The sequence below is a fragment of the Symphalangus syndactylus genome, chromosome 5 (assembly GCF_028878055.3).
Source record: "Symphalangus syndactylus isolate Jambi chromosome 5, NHGRI_mSymSyn1-v2.1_pri, whole genome shotgun sequence".
In the NCBI taxonomy this organism is placed as follows: Eukaryota; Metazoa; Chordata; class Mammalia; order Primates; family Hylobatidae; genus Symphalangus; species Symphalangus syndactylus.
In genome coordinates this window covers 47,782,714-47,801,700 of record NC_072427.2, presented here as the reverse complement: position 1 = coordinate 47,801,700, position 18,987 = coordinate 47,782,714, and the positions used below count along the sequence as shown (strand labels likewise).

At 47.5% G+C, this 18,987-nt stretch overlaps 1 protein-coding gene across 2 annotated transcripts in view; it reads left to right on the top strand.

The window, feature by feature from the left end:
• The window catches only part of LIPC (lipase C, hepatic type), a 155,455-nt gene that overhangs the window by 118,624 nt on the left and 17,844 nt on the right, over window positions 1–18,987 (top strand). For both annotated transcript variants that reach the window (XM_055278371.2, XM_055278370.2), the window contains 5 exons: window positions 5,454–5,638; window positions 8,928–9,110; window positions 9,677–9,794; window positions 12,869–13,102; window positions 15,450–15,692. In XM_055278371.2, coding sequence (XP_055134346.2) covers window positions 5,454–5,638; window positions 8,928–9,110; window positions 9,677–9,794; window positions 12,869–13,102; window positions 15,450–15,692 — 963 coding nt within the window. The remainder of the gene's footprint in view (window positions 1–5,453; window positions 5,639–8,927; window positions 9,111–9,676; window positions 9,795–12,868; window positions 13,103–15,449; window positions 15,693–18,987) is intronic.

Below are 18,987 nucleotides of genomic sequence, written 5' to 3'. Positions count from 1 at the left end.
GGAATAGAAAAACCACTTGCTGCAAGAAATAATATTAGAAATGTAATGGCTGGACCCAGCTTCACCTTCTGACTAATTTTAAGGATTGTTTTGCTGCTCTAGGAACTTACTGTTATACAGAGGACAACCCCGAGCCTCCCTAGTCCATCAACCCCTTTTCCTGGATACAGGGGCTGAATCCCTTGATGGATTCGATCACTTACCTCAATTTAACATTCCTCCTCCTAAAACCACAGTATCATCCCCAGATTCTTATCACTGGTGTGACTTTACCTCTTCTGAAGACATGAGAAAAGCTCCAATTTCAGAAGATATGCTTGGAGAATGTGCTGCTTCTAGCTCATCCAATATGGAACCAATTTCTTCACTCATAGCTAAAGCATATCCTTTCCTCACAGCTTATCACAGAGTTGCCAGGTTTAAATGAGTCAATACAAATAAGACTGTTAGAAAAGTGCCTGGCACAGAGAAAGCATTCAATATATATTAGCTTTTAAAAATGCTGAAGATCTATTTGAATATATATGTATATATAAAGAGATATAAATAGGATCATACGTAAGGAACTGATTCTACTTTTAGGAAACTACACTAAGAAAATACTAATAGATTCAGACAAATATTTATACATAAAGAGTATCATCAGAGAATTGTTTGTAATAGGGCAAAGAAAACCTTGAAACAGCATAAATCTTCAACAATAGTGGAATAAGTAAATAAATTATGGCACTTTTTCCAAGTATGTTTTGAAGAATTTTTGATGCTATGCGAAAATGATAATGATAAGTGAAGAAGGATTTAAAACCATTTATGTAACATGATCTCAATTATACACACTGTAAATAAGGATCTATGGAACAAATATCTCCATAAGAAAAGATTATGAAGACATACTCCAAATGTTATTTGTGTTTTTTTCTAAATAATAGTACTTTATTTTTTCAGCATTTTTCAAATTATACTGAAATATATTTTCAGCGTACATACAATGAGCATCCCTTAATTCTATAAAAAGCAAGATAAAATATGAAACAGTTAAAAGTCTACTCAACACTATAATTTGAAGGGGAAAAAAAGGCTAAGGACCTACACTACGCCACTGGGCAGAGAAAGAAAAGATCATTCTGAGGCTGAGTCCTCAGTATTTGGTGACCCAGTAGAGAAGCAAGAGAGGGCATAAGCTCTAAGCTTTCTAGCTTGGGCATAGAGATGAATGACAGTGTCATGAACCACAATAGGAAACATAGGAAGAAAGGAAGAAGAATGGGTTGGGAGGGAGGCAAATACATTTAGTTTGGCCTTGCTGAGTCTGTAGTGCCCAAAGAGTACCCAGGCAAAGATGCCCAGTCGAGACCTGGTGATGTGCAAAGCCAAAGCTTGTAGGAAGAAACTGCAGTAAAGGTATGAGGGTGGGCACAGCAGTGAGTCCTTGAAGCCAAGGGCTTCCCTTAGGATGCCCAAGTGTCCTAAGTGTTCTAGGAATAAGCAACAGACTCTGATCTCATGGAGGCTCAGACCCTTGGGCTTCAGGGCTCTATTCCTTCCACCCCTAAATGTGACCTGAAATGGCCCCTGCCTCCCTCAGTCATAGGGACTGCAGCTCAATTATAGTGAAGAATCTCTTATAGACTCACTGTGACTTAAATGCTATTTGGTGCTGTGGCTGCTGTTTCACTGAAGATTACAGGGCTCTCAGAGTTAACCACAGAAAACTTGCTGCTATAGATTTGTAACCTCCTTTTTCAATAACACATAGGGAAACCATCTTGGGTTTCAGGACCAAAAATGTACGAGTACCTGGCCACCAGGAATGCTATGACTGATCCTGCTTCCCTCTTTGATGTGGCCAAGAAGGAGCTCAGAAAAAAATCTGTGGCCCATCTTCAGCAGCCTTATAATATCACATAGTGTACATTTTTGGGTGTTAATATTGACATTTCTGTCTTTATTGTTTTGCTGCCCTTATTTTCTCTTTGTCCCAAGTTCTTCAACTATGAATTTTTGCCAACTACTTCAAGTTAAAAATGTTCTTCCATGTCATGCCCACCCATTGATTCTGTTTGTTTCAAACTCTTGAAGTTGCACAAAATAATTCTAGTCTACCTTCTCCACAACTGCCCTTCAACGCTCATGTCATCCACCCAATCTTATTTTTATAGGCACCAGAGCCCCACTTTCTTTAACAATTGCTCATGGATATGAGCTCTTAAAGAATCTTTCATCCATCTAGACTTGACCGATGCTTTATCTTCTCTTGACGTCTTCCCTAAAGCCCCTACGCAGGGCATTCCTCCGCTGCAACACAGCAACCACTTTTAATAGTTGCTTTTCATGCTTGCACCCCCCACACCGCCATGGGGCTGGGGACTCCTGAAAGGAGCCACATGCTCTCTTTGCCTCCAACTAGTACCTAGCCAGGGCCTGGGGCATAATACATGCTTAATAAGTGTTTGTTGAGGAAGTGAATAAATGAATGAGCACATACCTGTATACAGTATACAGCTTTCTCGCTCATACACATGTTAAAGAGAGCTAAAGCCCCCAGGAAGAGAGAAAAGAGAGGGCCCTGTTCAGTCCAGTTGTTTGTGGGGCTTTCCATCTGACAACTCTTTTCCATGGTCTCTCCTGAACAGCCTCGAAGCCTCAGCCACCTGGGCTGGAGCTTATCTCACAGCTAAATCCAGAGTAAATATACACAAGGCAGAATTGGTCCTATGAGGACAACTGGGGTGAATTTCCACAGAAAGAAAGGATTTCACTGATCAGAAATGTAAGATGCTAGATGCTCTGATTGGTACTTATTCTAACAACACTCTCTTCTCTAGGTGCTAATTACATGTCAGGCATTGTTCTGAGCTCTTTACAAATATCTTATTTAATCCTCACAACAACCTCATAAGATAGGCACTATTTTTATCCCCATTTTATTTTCAAATGACCCTCTTAACATTTGAGGCAGCTATCCTAAAATGAAGAAAGGTATAGTGTTTCAGTCTCTGAATAAAAGAAAATGAGATACATTAGGTCCAATGTATAAATGGCTGAAGATTGAGTGCCAGCCTTTGGTCTGAGATCTGGATCTGGCAGGACACCTCACCGCTCACTAACATTTATTGAGCACCCACCATTGTGCCCCGTGCTACCCTCCGTGAGTTCACCGACAGGTGGAGGAAGCACACACCTGGATAAATAAATCACCCCACTGCAGGGCAAGTGCATTAGGATCAGGGAGGCAGTACGGTGCTGAGAGCAAGAAAGAGTAATTATCTCTGACTAGATGAGAAGGCTTCCTGGAGGCTGTGAAGTCTCAGTTCCATTTTAATGAATGGAGCAGCAGAGACAGAGCAGGAGGTGAGGTGCAAAGGTACTGGCGTCCAAAAGGGCATTTGGGAACTGTTGGTAGCAGGAGAACGAAAAGAGAGGAGGAGGTGGGGGATGAGGGATCATCATTCAGGTGGTGGCATTGGCTGCAATACCATGAAGCTGAAAGTCACTAACAGACATAGTGATTTCTGTTTTAGACTCTTTGAGCAGCTGTGTGCAGGAGGACAGAGAGACCAAACAGAGAGAGACCAGTTAGGAGGCTGCTGTAACAAACCAAGCAAGATACAGTGTGCATGGGAACTCAGGCACAGGATTCTAGGGATATTTAGGAAGCCTGAAGCTTTGGACTGATCGAGAGGCTGGCATAGCAGTGCAAGGTGACACCCCGGCTTCTGACTTAGACAGTCACGAGGGCAGCCAGTGAAATCAGAAGGCTAGGTTGGAAGCAGGCTTCCAGGAGCGAGGGCAAGCTGAGACTCTCTGTAAGCTCAGAAAAGCCAAACAGGGCAGCAGAAATTTTCTTCATTATCTCAGAAAAGTTATTCAAATTCTTGCTCACACCTCCTTTTAATAAAATATGATGCATTTCATTCTGTCATCAGAGTGAAAAATCATTGCCCTTTGCTGAGAATTAATAACCTTTTGAGTTAATACCCTTTGGGTAGGAAAATTGGTTTCATTAACACCTCCCCTTGCACTTTGTAGGTTCATCATCTCTTGGTCCTGCTGTCCCCTGAAACCAAAAGCCCAAGACATATTATTCGAGAAGCCTGAATGATTTTATTCTCAGAAAGAATGATCAGGGTCCTTATTAATTGGGCTGAATTGAGTTCACTGACCAAAAAGGTCATAGTGGCCTTGTGTCTGCTCCTCAGCCTCAGGGGAGCCCACCTCCCCCAGAAGGAAAGGATGAGAGCTTCCTCTCCCGGCTCTTTGCCTGATCCCCAATCTTGGCAGAAAAGATGCGCCTATCTTGACATGCCATGCCATGGAAACGCGCCACCTCCTCAGGCTCTACCAGGCCTCTTCGCAGAGGTGTCTGTCTCTGGTCCAGCACCACAGACAGGACAGCTGTCGGGCTGCCTGGCAGAGTTGGATGGCAACCCACCCCCACTCCAAAGTGGCTCATGGTCATAGTGAGGCTCCCCCAGAAGAGAGGCTGGAAGGCCCTTCAGTCAGACAACAGAAGTTGAGATGTTAAAAACAATCTTCCTCTCCTTTTCCACCTCCCACGGCCTTGGAAAGCCTCCGAATGGATATTCCTCTACTCTTTTCTGCTGCAAACTCTTTAGCAGCAGCCTGGCATCTGGAGCATGAAGCCCAGAGTCTTCAGTATCCCAGGGCCGTCCATGCTCTGGCCTGCCTGGCCTTGTCTCCTGCCTCTTTATGTATGCAAGGTTCCATGCCTCTGAGCCTCAACTCATGTTGCTCCCTCAGCCACCCCTGACCCCCGCAACAAAACACACGCACACTCAATCATCCTGCACGGCCAGGGTCAACATCACATTCCCTGAAAAGCCCTCCCTGAATGCCACATCCTCCCTCAAGTGGCATCCACTACTCCCTCTGTGATTCCCCCAACCCCACCCCACCCTCACCCCTGTACCTTGTCCCTGCAAAGCTTACCTGATATAATGTGTCTGCACGTGAGGACAAGTTGAGCCACAGGAGCTAATACACAGTGTCACCCAACTAAGATGCTCTATTCACTGTCTCCCTAGGTAGGGACGTAGAGATGAAATTGTAGACAGCGATACCTGGGTTCAAATTCCATCTCTATCAGTTTTTGGCAGTGTAATTTGAGGTGAGGTGCTTATCCACCAAGCCTCCAAAACTGCCTTGCCTATATTCCTCATGACCTAGAGGGTGACTCTAGTGCTTGACTGGCTGGTCACTGGGATAACAGGCTAGAGGATCTGGTGATCTCAACCTCCTAGGCCACCCTCCATCACTTGGCCATTCCACTGGAAACAGTCTTTGGGGCTCCCCAAAGTTGTGGCTCATTCTGATCTCCAGCATCTCCCAGTAACCTCTTTGGCTTGTGCTTGTAGAAGCAGACTTTGAGAAGACGGAGGGCTGCAGGTGGAGCAGATGCTAGGCTAAGCACTGTCCCCAATCTTATATTCCAGAGCCATTTGGAAGAAGAGATCAAGCTGTTGAAACAAACAAAACGCTGCATGAGATGAAGACCAGATTCCTGCTCTTTGGAGAAACCAATCAGGGCTGTCAGATTCGAATCAATCATCTGGACACGTTACAGGAGTGCGGCTTCAACTCCTCCCTGCCTCTGGTGATGATAATCCACGGGTGGTCGGTAGGAAATGCTGACATGCCTTTTTTCTCTCCGATTTCACATTTTCTTTTTTTCTTTCTAGTGTGTTCATGTTCATAAAAAGATAGGGAGCTGGTGATAACAACTCCATGCATGATGTTTATAAAGCACGTTCTATTTTCCAAGTGCTTCCCCACGCATTAGCTCATTGATTATCTCAATTCCATGAGTAAGCAGGGTGAGAAAATATAATTATCTCCATGTTTCAGATAGAATGTGGCTCAAAGAGGTCACACAGCCCATTGGGGCCCACAAGGGATTGCAGTCCATGCAGGAGGAAGCCTCCTTCCTGAATCTGCATGTTACACACGGGGGGACATAGGAAGCCAGAAGAATGGACTCCCAATGAAATGTTGTATCGGCAAGGTTTAAGTTCAGCAGCAAATAACAGAGACTCCAATTAGCAGTGGTTCAAAGAAAACAGAAATTTGTTTTCATTTCACAAAATATTCCAAAGATATGTGTAACCCAAAAACCAGCTAGACAGCTTTGGTCAATGAAGTCCTCCAGGCCCCAGCTCCTTCCAGCTCACTGCTCTGCCATCTTGGGGTGTGACCCTCATCCTCATAGTCCAAGATGGCAGCTAGAGGACTAGCCATCACATCTTTATTCCAGGAAGCACAATGTAGTAAAAGATGTATGCAAAGGGGTCAAAAGCAAGGTTTTTACAAGAGCTTTATAGAGATATAATTTACAAAGCCTACAATTTATCCATTTAAAGTGTACATAATTCAACGGCTTTTAGTATAAAAGAGTGTTTTTTAGGTGTCCCAGAGCCTCTGTGAAATTCTCTCAGTTACATCCATTGACCATATCTAAGTGGAAAGGTGGCTGAAAAGTATAGGCTCTTAAAGAAAATGTAGCCATTTAGTGATGCTAAAAATTCTATTACTATGGAAGAAGGAGAGAAAGGATATTGCTGGCAATAGGTGAAGTCAAACCATGTGAGAACTTGTCTCCAAGAGGAAATCCTGCCTCCCCAGTGTCTAGCCCACCCATGATTTCAAGCATAGTTCACAATTTGAACCCTCCAGAGATTTTGGTGTCCACTTCATGACTTAGAAACCTTTCCCTGCCATCTAGCTGAAAAGTACTCTTGAAACCCCCATCTATCCTATCCTGGAGAGCAAAACAAACCCTTCCATCACCTGCCTCCCCTCACCTCTCCCTGCCTCCCACATGACGTTCCAGCAACATCCAACTTCTTGTATTAATAGCTTCCTCCACACCCCATGCACCTGCCTTCTCTCTTCTTGGTCTTGGCTTAGTCTGTGCCCTCTGCCTAGAGTGTTCTTTCTCCTCCTCTTTTCCTGATTAACTCCCACTTTTCCTGTAAGACACAGTCCCAAACAGGTCTTCCTGCAAGCCATTGCTGCCTTCATCCCAGCACTCCCACAGGGGCATTCAGTGTAACCCAAAAACCAGGTCACCGGGAGTTCCCATGCGGCCCTGAGCACTCTCCAGCACTGCTCTGCAGCTCAGTTTTCTAATTGTCTGTGTTTCTCTGCTCTGCTAGGCTGTAAGCTTCTTCCTGGGAAGGATTCTGTCCTATTCTCATGTAATAGACCACTGTGGGCCGGTATCCATTATGTAATCAGTGCTCCAAAATGTTTGTTAACTGAATTAAAGATCAAATGAATGAGTCTTGTTTATAAATGCAACATGAAGACCACAGGAGCCTCTTCCCAGGATGCTTTTACCAAAATGCACTCTTCATTATCAAAATTCTGTCCAACCTAGTACATGTCTCCTCCTCCTATTACTGCTAATATTAATAACAACAACAACAACAACTGCAGTAACGAACATTTGCTGAGTCTTTTCTATGTTCTAGACACTGCTGTAAGCGCTTTAGATCTATTACCGTATTTCTCCTTCATAACAATCCTGGAAGGAGAGCATTATTAACCCCATTTTCCAGGTGAGAAAACTGAAGTGCAGAGAAGTTAAATAACTTGCCCAAGGTTACACAGCTAGAAACTGGGAGAGCCTAGATTTGAACCCAAGATGCTCCATGTACATAGAAGGCACTTGGTAAACATCTAGTAAAGGAATGGCTCTTACCCTGGAATGGCATGACAGGCCCTCAGTGGAGCTCTCCAGCTTCACCCCCTATTGTCAAGCCTTCACCTCACCAACTTTCCTCCTCTCCCCTGACATACCACACTGCCCTTTCACGATTCTGTGCCTCTGCACGCACTGTTCCTTCTGCCTGGAATGCCCTAGACCTCACCACTACCACATTCACCTGCCCACCGGTATTCTTTTTGTTTCTTTGTTTTGTTTTGTTGAGACAGGGTCTCACTCTATCACCCAGGCTGGAGGGCAGTGTGATCTCAGCTCACTGTAGACTCGACCTCCTAGGCTCAAGCCATCCTCCCACCTCAGACTCTGGAGTAGCTGGGACTACAGGCATGCACCACCATACCTGGCTAACTTTTGTATTTTTTGTAGAGATGGGGTTTCACCATGTTCCCCAGGCTGGTCTCAAACTCCTAGGCTCAAGCAATCCCCCTGCCTTGGCCTCCCAAAGTGCTAGGATGACAAGCATGAGCCACCGTGCCCAGCCCCCACCCATATTCATCTTAGTGGACTCCTACTGATCTTTAAGGCCCAGCGCAAGGGTCTTTGCTCTGTAAATCCATTAGGAGTGCCCTGCAAATTGGTTCTCAAACAAGGCACACACACAGAACAATTCTCTGTAAACATTTTGTACCTCCTACTATGTCAGGCTCCCAGTGCCCATCCCGCTAAGTCCAGCATAACGCAGTCCGCAGGGCAGAGCCAGCGCTGTGGGTTTAGGAGTGAGGTGGGGCAGCCGCACGCAGAAGGAGGCGTACCAATGGCCCTAAGGGACAGGTCAGCTTCCAGGACCTGATTTACACGTATTTCTCTACTGTTTTAAGGTTTAGAAAGTCCCTAAGAGGAAAAACAGTAAGATAATTGTTCTCGGCAGGGGGCGGGGGGGAATGTATGGAAAAATTTGGAGACATTTTTGGTTTTCAAAACCTGAGGCAGTGGGTGGGTGTTGCTGGCATCTGGTTAGTGAAGGCCAGGAACACTGCTAAACATCGTACAATGCACAGGACAGCCCCCACAACAAGGAATTCTCTGGCCCAAAATGTCAACTGTGCATTGCTGAGAACCGTCGTAGCAAGCCCTTCCTCCTGCGGGGAAGGATCCAGCATTATCCAAGAGCTGGAGAAGGAATTCCGAAGGGTGAGCGGGGAGAAAGGAAACGAGTGCGACCCTCCCTCTGTCCCCTCCTCAGGTGGATGGCATACTAGAAAACTGGATCTGGCAGATGGTGGCTGCGCTGAAGTCTCAGCCGGCCCAGCCAGTGAACGTGGGGCTGGTGGACTGGATCACCCTGGCCCACGACCACTACACCATCGCCGTCCGCAACACCCGCCTTGTGGGCAAGGAGGTCGCGGCTCTTCTCCGGTGGCTGGAGGTACCGACATGCCCCGTCCTTCCTTCACCTCCCTTCCCTCCTTTCCCTTCCTCTGAGAGTGAATGAATTAAGCTGGTCTCCAACAGCAGCCCAGGCAGGAGAAGCACTAATGCTCAGCTCACAGGAATGAGAAGGCACAGGACTGACACCAGACCCCAAGGCTCTCTCAGACGCCTCCGTTGAACCCCTGTTTCACAGAACCACCTTCTCCCCTCTCCTCATCCACTATTTGTCTTATGCTCACCCCCTTGGACATGCTAAGGGATACAAACAGACTCTGTAAGCTACCAAGCCCCCACACAAATGAGTGGGATCACTTCTGTAGGGCATTAGTGTCCAGGGGAAGACAGGCAGGCGGGAGGCCGCAGCTACCAGGTGAGGTCACGGGTACCTGAGTCCCAGGAGAGTCAGCCAGGTGAGAGACTAGTTTCAGTTTGGAGTGTGAATAAGGCACCTCATTTCTGAGCAGGCACGAAGAACAGGGTGGGGGCCACAACACACTGGACCACAAAAGGCCTTCATCCAGGCAGCTCTTCTCCTGCCCCCATCCCGCTGCTGTCTTCCAGGAATCTGTTCAATTCTCTCGAAGCCATGTTCACCTAATTGGGTACAGCCTGGGTGCACACGTATCAGGATTTGCCGGCAGTTCCATCGGTGGAACGCGCAAGATTGGGAGAATCACAGGTAACCATGCCTAATAACTCACACACTGATCTCCACTGCATGGGGGTGTCCAATGAGGACCTGCTTTTCCAACAGGCTCATCATTAAAACACCCCCACTCTTATTGTGAGGGATCAGAGCTCATGAGAGGACTTGTAACATTCTCTCAAACATGACCAATGTCATGGATTGCTGTTCCAGAGAATTCAGAGCAAATTACAGCCTTGATTCCTATTGCCTGCCCTCAAACGAATGCCTCATGTTGGTGTGCCAAATGGGACTAAAAGATGGACTTTTCTAGCAAGAAAGAGTCTTATTTTTTAATCTGTAATTTACAAAGTCTAATTTGGGCGAGTTACGGAGTGAAGAATCACAGCCTTAATTTGCTGTAATTCATCAGCCACGTTAGTGCCTCCATTTCCACATTTGTGAAACGTCTATGTTTTATTCTGGGACACATTTGGGTTGAGGGAGGGAGCTCTGCATCAAAAACTTCACCCCAAACTCCATACCCACTCAGAAATTGCCCAAGATATCCAGGAAGGTCTGCACATGTGCAAGGAAGGCCTTCCTCCCAGGCTTCCGTGACACCAACCCCACCCTTCACACTGCCAGGGATTAGGATCCAAAAACACACAGCTGGTCAGATTGTTCCCCAGTCCAAGTCTGAGGCCCACTAATACCACAGGTATAAAACCCAGGAGGCACAGGCAAGGCCTTTCTCAGTGTGGAAGCCCCAGAGCGCCCCAGCCTCTCCTCCTGCTGATCCCTTCCCATAGCTCTAGGCTTCAACAGCACAAGGTTTTTCTCTACTTCACGAACATACCATGGCCTCTTGTGCCTCTGGGCCTTTGCATGCACTGTTTGCTTTGCCCACCACTCACCCACTCAAACTCCTACTCATCCTTCAAGACCTAGCAGGCTCAAACAATATTTCACAGGCCAAAACAAAGAGCATTTTAGATGAATAACAGAGTTGTTGCGATTTTATATTTTATCAAGTGAGGCCTTTTTTTTTTTTTTTGAGACAGAGTTTCACTCTTGTTGCCCAGGCTGGAGTGCAATGGCGCGATCTTGGCTCGCCGCAACCTCTGCCTCCCGGGTTCAAGCGATTCTCCTGCCTTAGCCTCCCCAGTAGCTAAGCCACACCTGGCTAATTTTTTTGTATTTTTAGTAGAGACAGGGTTTCACCATGTTGGTCAGGCTGGTCTCGAACTCCCAACCTCAGGTGATCCACCATCTCGGCCCCCCAAAGTGCTGGGATTACAGATGTGAGCCACCACGGCCGGCCATGAGGACATTTTTACAAACAACTACTATCTACTATCACCATTCATTTATAAAAGAATTTCTTTTAACATAAGAAAGAATGGGGATAATGGCAGACATTTAAACGGAATACATTTGTGATTATGACAGCTCATTTCCTCATGCTTTTTTGTTCATCTTGCTGGTGACTGGGGAAGCCTGGTCACAGACCGGCGTGTGGCCCCCATGGATTTAACCCACATTAGCCTGGGGATGAGCAGCCCTCCCACCGAAGAAGTAGGGCCAGAGGTCAGAGTCCGCACCCAGCAAGGCAGCATCAGGCCCGAGGCCCAGAACCCTCTCCATCCGACTGGTGCTGTGGGTCACATTAGGCCAGGCCCACCCACCTCAGAGACAGCAGGAAGGCTGAACACCCTCTTGCCATCTTGTCATCAGCCTGATGAAGAAAGGAATAGAAATCATATCAGGACATTTTTCTTTTTCCCTTTTTTTTTTTTTTTTTTTGAGACAGAGTCTCATTCGGTTGCCCAGGCTACAGTGCAGTGGCATGACCTTGGCTCACTGCAGCCTCCACCTCCCTGGTTCAAGTGATTCTCTTACCTCAGCCCTCCCAAGTAGCTGGGACTACAGGTGCCCACCACCACACCCGGCTAATTTTTGTATTTTTAGTAGAAACGGGGTTTTGCCATGTTGGCCAGGTTGGTCTCGAACTCCTGACCTCAGGTGATCTGCCAGACTCAGCCTCCCAAAGCGCTGGGATTACCAGGCATGAGCTACCGTGCCTGGCCAAGGACATTTTTCATTTGTCACTGTGGGTAGGGCTGGAGAACGGGTGATCTCATGGCCCACTCTCAATTCCTTCGCCCCCCAGTAGGGAAGGAAACCAGGGCTGGGGTGGGACACCAGAGGGTCCTACAGAGAAGGCAGAGGAAGAAAGACAGGGAAAAAACTTTGAGCGCATAAATACTCCCCAACCACAGTCAGCCAGGAGCTGCCACCTTGCTTCATGCACAGACATCTGCCACTTGAGGTCCAGAGCTTTGAGCTCCCCTACTTGCATACATGTTCACCCCATACAGTGGTGTCCCGCGGCTGTTCTGGACATTCTAATGAAATGACATCATAGGAGAAAAATCAGCTTGTTTAGGGAAATTATTGACCACATACAAGTAAATAAATTTCATTCTTTGATAGGTAGGTTGGAACTACTTATAATGAGCATATTGGCTTTTTTTGTATGTAAACAGATGGTCTTGAAAGTAGCTTGAGAGGTACTCAAAATTGATTTGCTTAAGTAAATCAAGCATTCCCTCATAACCTTATTCCTTTTTTTTTTCTATTTGAGATAGGATCTCCCTCTGTCGCCTAGACTGGGTCACAGTGGTGCAATCACGGTTCACTGCAACCTCAAACTCCTGGGCTCAAGTAATCCTCCTGCCACAGCCTCCTGAGTAGCTGAAACTACAGGCACATGCCACCATACCCAGCTAATTTTTGTATTCTTTTTTTTTAGAGTTGGGGTTTCACTATGTTGCCCAGGCCTCCTGGCCTCAGGCATCAGAACCTTGTGTCTACCACTGGATAGTTTCTGCAAACCTCTTTCCCCCCTAGCTAATGCCCAGCCTGTGTGTCATTGTTAGCACCATGAATTACTGTGGTTTTACTGAGAAAAGCTTACGGTGAGGTTTTCTAGAGAAGGATTATGCCCTAGGTGTTTCTTCTTGCTGCTAGTTCATTAATGTGTAATAATATCCAAAAGCTAAAAAGCACATTTCTCTTCCCCTCTCCTTGCTCCCACCTAACGCTTACCCCTGCTTTCTAATTAGGGCTGGATGCAGCGGGCCCTTTGTTTGAGGGAAGTTCCCCCAGCAATCGTCTTTCTCCAGATGACGCCAATTTTGTGGATGCCATTCATACGTTTACCCGGGAGCACATGGGCCTGAGCGTGGGCATCAAACAGCCCATAGGACACTATGACTTCTATCCCAACGGGGGCTCCTTCCAGCCTGGCTGCCACTTCCTAGAGCTCTACAGACATATTGCCCAGCACGGCTTCAATGGTGAGAATGAAGTCATGGGCCGGGAGTACCAGCCTACATTTCAATGTGGCCTCTGGAATTCAGCGGAATCTACCAACATACGGGACTCAGGGAAGAGTTCAGCAAGGATAGGGGCCCAGGGTGTATGGTCACCAAGCCCACTCGGAGAGAAGGAATACAGGAGTGGGCAAGGGTGCCCGCCCCCCAGCAGGCCACTCCTGGCAACAGGCCAAGGCCATGCCCTGAGGATGAGCAGAGGGCACCAACAGGAACCCCCACTTCTCACCCCAGCCCCGTGCGCCCAGGCAAAGCCTCTCCTAGGGTACAAGCTCTTCTGAGAGTTGAGTCCGGATGCCTGTGGTTATTCCTCCTTCTCTGGAAGTTTCCTGATTCCAGGGACTGCCTCTCTTCTGAACCACATGAGGATCCACTTAATAGGTTGTGGCTTCTTGATGAAGTTCTCACTCGTCATCCCACCCCATCAGTTTAATTGGGGAAATTACTCAGACTCTCCCAATGGGAAATTCAGCTTCAAATATGTCCTCCTTATGCCCTTTACCTCAGGGCAGACACAGAATGTGCTGTTATCTGGGTTGTGATCCCACTTCTCTCTCAAGTCCTAAAACTGAAATATTAACATGCACATTGATAATATGCACAGGATTAAAGAACAAAAATGTCAGCAGAAGCGGCACATTCCACGGGCATTCCAAATTTCTTGCTATTATAAAATATCACCCTGATTAAGACATGCCAATCACTCCAAGCCAACTAGAGCCCTCCACCCCCACAAGCCACCTCACTCTGATCATCCAACACTCAGCTGAGAACACATTCTCTTGTGATGACACCATCCTCGCTTCTCCAATATCAGAATGACCTTCACACTCCACATCATCTCATTTTGGCTGGACTCCCAGCCTTCCACCGCCCAGGCCTGAGAAAGCCTTCTGGGAACTTGCCCTTATCATTGCTTACATCCCTCCCACCTCCCCCACCCCATCACCTCCCCTCCAGCCACCAGCAGTTCCCAGCTGACCATCCAGCCCTCATCCCAAACTTCACCCCCACAAAGCTCAGTACAGACCATCAGGATGGTGTATGGGCTTTATTTGCCTGGTAAATCATTCCTGACCAATCATTACCATTTGCTCTTTTGTGCTAAACTTCAAAGCGATGGAACCAAATGTAGGTATTCAGCTTGCGCAAGCTTGGGCTGGTTTTTCTCAGTGGTCTTCACCCCTGTGTTTGAAAGGGTTCCTGGGGTAGTTCTCCCAGCCACAGCTGCACAGAGGCTCACTGGATAACTGTAGTTTCACCTTCACTACCTCCTGGGTGGATGAGCTTGGGTGAGTTAGTGGATGTCTTGGAAGCTCAGTTTTCTAGCCGATAACAGCTGCCTCAAGGAGCTGCAGTGAAGATGCAGGCAGTGGAGGAGTGGGGGGCACGCGGCATACACAGCTTCCTAGTAGGTGCCCAAGGAATGCAGCCGCTAGCGTCCAAGGCTGTAATGACTAATCTTGGCATTTAGCCTCCAGACACCTGGAGAAATAGTTTTGGCAAAGTCACCTGTGCTGTCCCTTTACAGCAAGTGTTTCACATATCTTGTGGTGGTCCCTCAACATCCCTTGAGAATTATTTACTACAGATTAGGTTAAAATTTGGAGAATTAAAAAAAAAAAAAAAAAGGTCAAATCCTTAGTAGATCAACCTCATAAGCTTGTTTTGGAGGTGAGGCCTGTCCAGACCTGGTTACTGGGCAATGTCCTTCCAAATCCAATTCTTGTGCTGGTTCACAGGCCTGTTACCTAAGGGATGCAATGTCTGCTTTGGGACACAAGGTAGACGTTGTCAAGAGGCCTCAGCGTTCTCCAGACCATCAGAATGCCACGGGATTGTCTCGTGTATCTAGTTATATTAAGAGAAGGGGTGTCCCACACAAGCCTGTTCCACAAAATCCACCCTCCAGGCATCGGCACCTGGGCCTTTTAAATTATCTCATTTAAGATAGAAATATTTCTATAATAAATTACACTAACCTGCTCTCTTAATAAATTGGATCTTTCCTTAGTGACTTGGGTGCCTATTAAAATGCCTACTGTAACACGCTGTCATAGAGGAGTGCTCTCAGGATCCCGGCAGTGCGTGGGATTTTGCCTGACGTTACGTGACTCAGAGGGCCTACTTCCCTTAGTTTCGGTCAGTTGTCGCATCCTGCTGTTGTCAAGGGGTCTGCCTTGACAAGCCCACCCTTGCCTGTTCTGTGTGTTACTGCTAATCCCCTGTGGGCTGAGAACCAAGGTGATCCTCTGAGTTGAGGCTGCTTTGGGTTAAGGGGTGATAACGTCCTTCTTGCCCTGTGTTCCAGCCATCACCCAGACCATAAAATGCTCCCACGAGCGATCAGTGCACCTTTTCATCGACTCCTTGCTGCACGCCGGCATGCAGAGCATGGCCTACCTGTGTGGTGACATGAACAGCTTCAGCCAGGGCCTGTGCCTGAGCTGCAAGAAGGGCCGCTGCAACACGCTGGGCTACCACGTCCGCCAGGAGCCGCGGAGCAAGAGCAAGAGGCTCTTCCTCGTGACGCGAGCCCAGTCCCCCTTCAAAGGTGAGTGTGGAGCCAGGGAACCTTCAGAGGGGCAGGATGCGGTCCCCTGTCCAAAGGGCTCAGAAGTCCCCTTGGCTCCTTTCCTGGAGGTGCTTCAGCTCTGCTGTTGCAGTGTTTCTGAAACTGTGCAGGCTCAAACAGCAACGTTGACACAGCCTTTCTCCTGTCCCAAGAGTGTGGCCACCTTGCTGCCAAGGGCTAGGAGGAGAAACCTCGATCATTTCTGAAACGATCCTTGGGTTGGCCTCTCTATCCATTTTCATGCTCCCCTAGAATGTTAGATCTGTAAGGCCATACGCAGTTTACCTGGGCCACCCAGATCTCACTGTACAGGGACTTGAGGCATCTCCAAACACAGCCTAGAACCCAGTTATTTCATCTCTGTTCACGGCCCCCGTGAAAAAACTGGATTCTAGACTGCATTTCATTTCTTCTAAGATTTGAATCAGCTGATCTGATAGGATATGATATTCACCCTGCGGCACTCCCAAGACAAGATTCAGCTTCCAATGTTTCCCAGCCAGATTTTTAACCTCAGGGCAGAAAGTGGGCCCAGCTGCTCTCTGGATTGAATGGAAGATTGTAGAAAGGGCTGTGGCCATGTCTTAGGCTGAGGCCAGCAGAGAAATACTCCACTGAAACCTAAATCTTCCTGGAGGGAACAAGCCGACATCTGTTGCCATTAACATTTCTGCCTAATCCTTAAAACAGCTCGGGAGTGATTTAGCATCTCACTGTTTCATCACACAGCCTCTCCAGTGCTGGGAGAAGAAATCTGATGTGCTGTTTGCCTATTACCATGCAGATATTTGTATCTGGAGAATGTGAGCAGGCCGTCGCCACCACTTTGCTTTTAGGGAGCATTTTACACAAAACATTCGATGCAGCCATCAACTCCTTGTGGTTCTCACAACAGCCAGGCGAGGGTGGCAGGGCTGGTTATTACCCCATTCTAAAGAGGAGGAAAGCAAAACTCGCGTGGGGTGCCCACAGCTGTGCGGCTGTAAGGAGACCTGGAACAGGGCCACCCGACTCTCAGTTGTGAGTTCAAACTCCCAGGCAGCTTATTTTTGAGGCACAGGATTTCTCCGTGTATCGGAACTTTTGCTTTCCAGCTAGGTTTCCCTCCCGTGAGTCAAGCAGGTCTAGGAATGACAGAAATTTCTTGTGGGTGCGTATAGCATCTGAAGAGTAGTTGTTGTGAGGGCAGGATCTTTCGGGCCAAAGGGTCCCTCCACTGGCTGTCTCTTAGGGCTGGAGGAGACGGCAGCACGCAGGTGAGGGAATTTGGAAGTCCTCCTGCTTCGGGGAGCTCCTCCGCTGCAGGCTGCCAATTAGAGACTCATTTGGGTGGAGCAGCTCCTCTTTTAAATGGCAATGCCACCTGGAGTGATTAAGCCTCTTAGATAATCACACTTCATTGGATCTATTTTAATCATGGAATGTTTGCATCATGAGGAGCAGTTCAACCCTGCCGTTTTTCAGATGGGGAAACCAAGGCCTAGGCAGGGAAAGTTATTTGTCCAGAGACAAAAAGCTCTTGGCAGACCTGGCCTTTAGACCTGGGGCCTCCAAAGAGTGAGCGGAGTGATTTTTACCTCCATAACCTGCCGCTGGTCTGCTTGTGGGGGTGGGAGGGGTATGGAAGAGAAGGGTGGGGGGATTGCTTTCTCCTTGAAATCACCTGGGAAGAAAAGAGGTCATTTTTCATCTTCCAGGGCTAAACTGGGCACTTCATCTGAAATAAGGGATTTGGCCCAGCCCTAGGACATCGACTGGGGGCTTGGAGATGGGGAAGGGAAGCATCAAGAGAAGGAAGAAGGGGAAACAAGAGCAGTAGGCATGAGCCAGGCCGAGCTTCTCCCATTTGCCAATGGCCCCAGTGCCCGACCACCATACACTGCTGGTGTGAACTCACAAGGATCCCTTTCTTATTAAAGAAGACCAAAGAATTGCATTAGGGCATCAATATCTCACCCACCAGCTACCAAAACCAACGTACTCATCCATCCATGTATTCTTCAAACACTCCTACCCTCAGGGGGCTCGGTGGAGACTAACCCATGATGAGTCCCTTGGAGACCACATTTGTGTCTCTTTATTACCGACTACTTATCTTGCTCCTGGGACATCCAGTGAGGAGGAGGTTAAAGGCAGGACTGACTGAAACTGGTCAGGAACCGAAAGCCCCAGCCTGGATGGAGGTTCCAGTGCTGAGCTGTGGCTTGTACCACACCCTCTCATTTTCTTTCTTACTTTTTTTTTTTTTTTTGAGACTGAGTCTCACTCCGTCGCCCAGGCTGGAGTGCAGTGGCGTGATCTTGGCTCACTGCAACCTCCACCTCCAGGGTTCAAGTGATTCTCCTGCCTCAGCCTCCTAAGTAGCTGGGATTACCGGCGTGCACCACCACACCCAGCTAATTTTTGTTTATTTTTAGTAGAGACAGGGTTTTGCCATGTTAGCCAGGCTGGTCTCGAACTCCTGACTTCAGGTGATCCACCCACCTCGGCCTCCCAAAGTGCTGAAATTACAGGTGTGAGCTACCTCGCCCAGCCCCCAACCTCTGCTTTTATGCTCCCCTACAAATTCTCCTCAGTTCTGCTTCAGCCCCTCCAGTGAGCAAAGTCCTCACCCGCTCAACCCAGTTTCACTTGCTAGTGAAGAGTAATATCTCTGTGGTCACATCAAGCCACCCTGGGCATGGCTGGAAAGTGCACCCTTGGGAGACTCGCCTGTTAGAAGTAGCTGCTCATGGGATACTGCTATCTATATAATGTTATGTTGTCCGATATGGTAGCCACAAACCATATGTGGCTATTTAAATCCAAATCTAAGTTACTTTAAATTAAATGGAACCAAAAATTCAGTTTGTCAGTCACACAAGCCACCTTTCAAGTGCTCAAATACGTGGCTGCTGCATCAGAGAGCACAGAAATAAAACATTTCCATCGCTGCGGAGAGTTCTATTGGTGGTGCTGGGATGAAGATTTTAATCTAGGCCACCACAGCTACACCACTCCCCGCCCATCACAACCGTGATCATAACTGACTTGGGCCCCCAAAGCCTATTTCACCAGCCACCTCCAGCATTTTGATGAATACATATTACACTCTTAAAAGAGCAGACTTGCCCAACCCCGGCCTACAGAGAAACCACAATCTCTATTTTTCAAAAACATCTAATTGTACTATATATTTCAGTGCAGGGTCTGGTTGGGCAAGATAAACATCGCCTCCTGATTGTAGTTTCACAAAGGATGACTAACTTGGCCTGAATTCCTCTGGCTCCCAAGA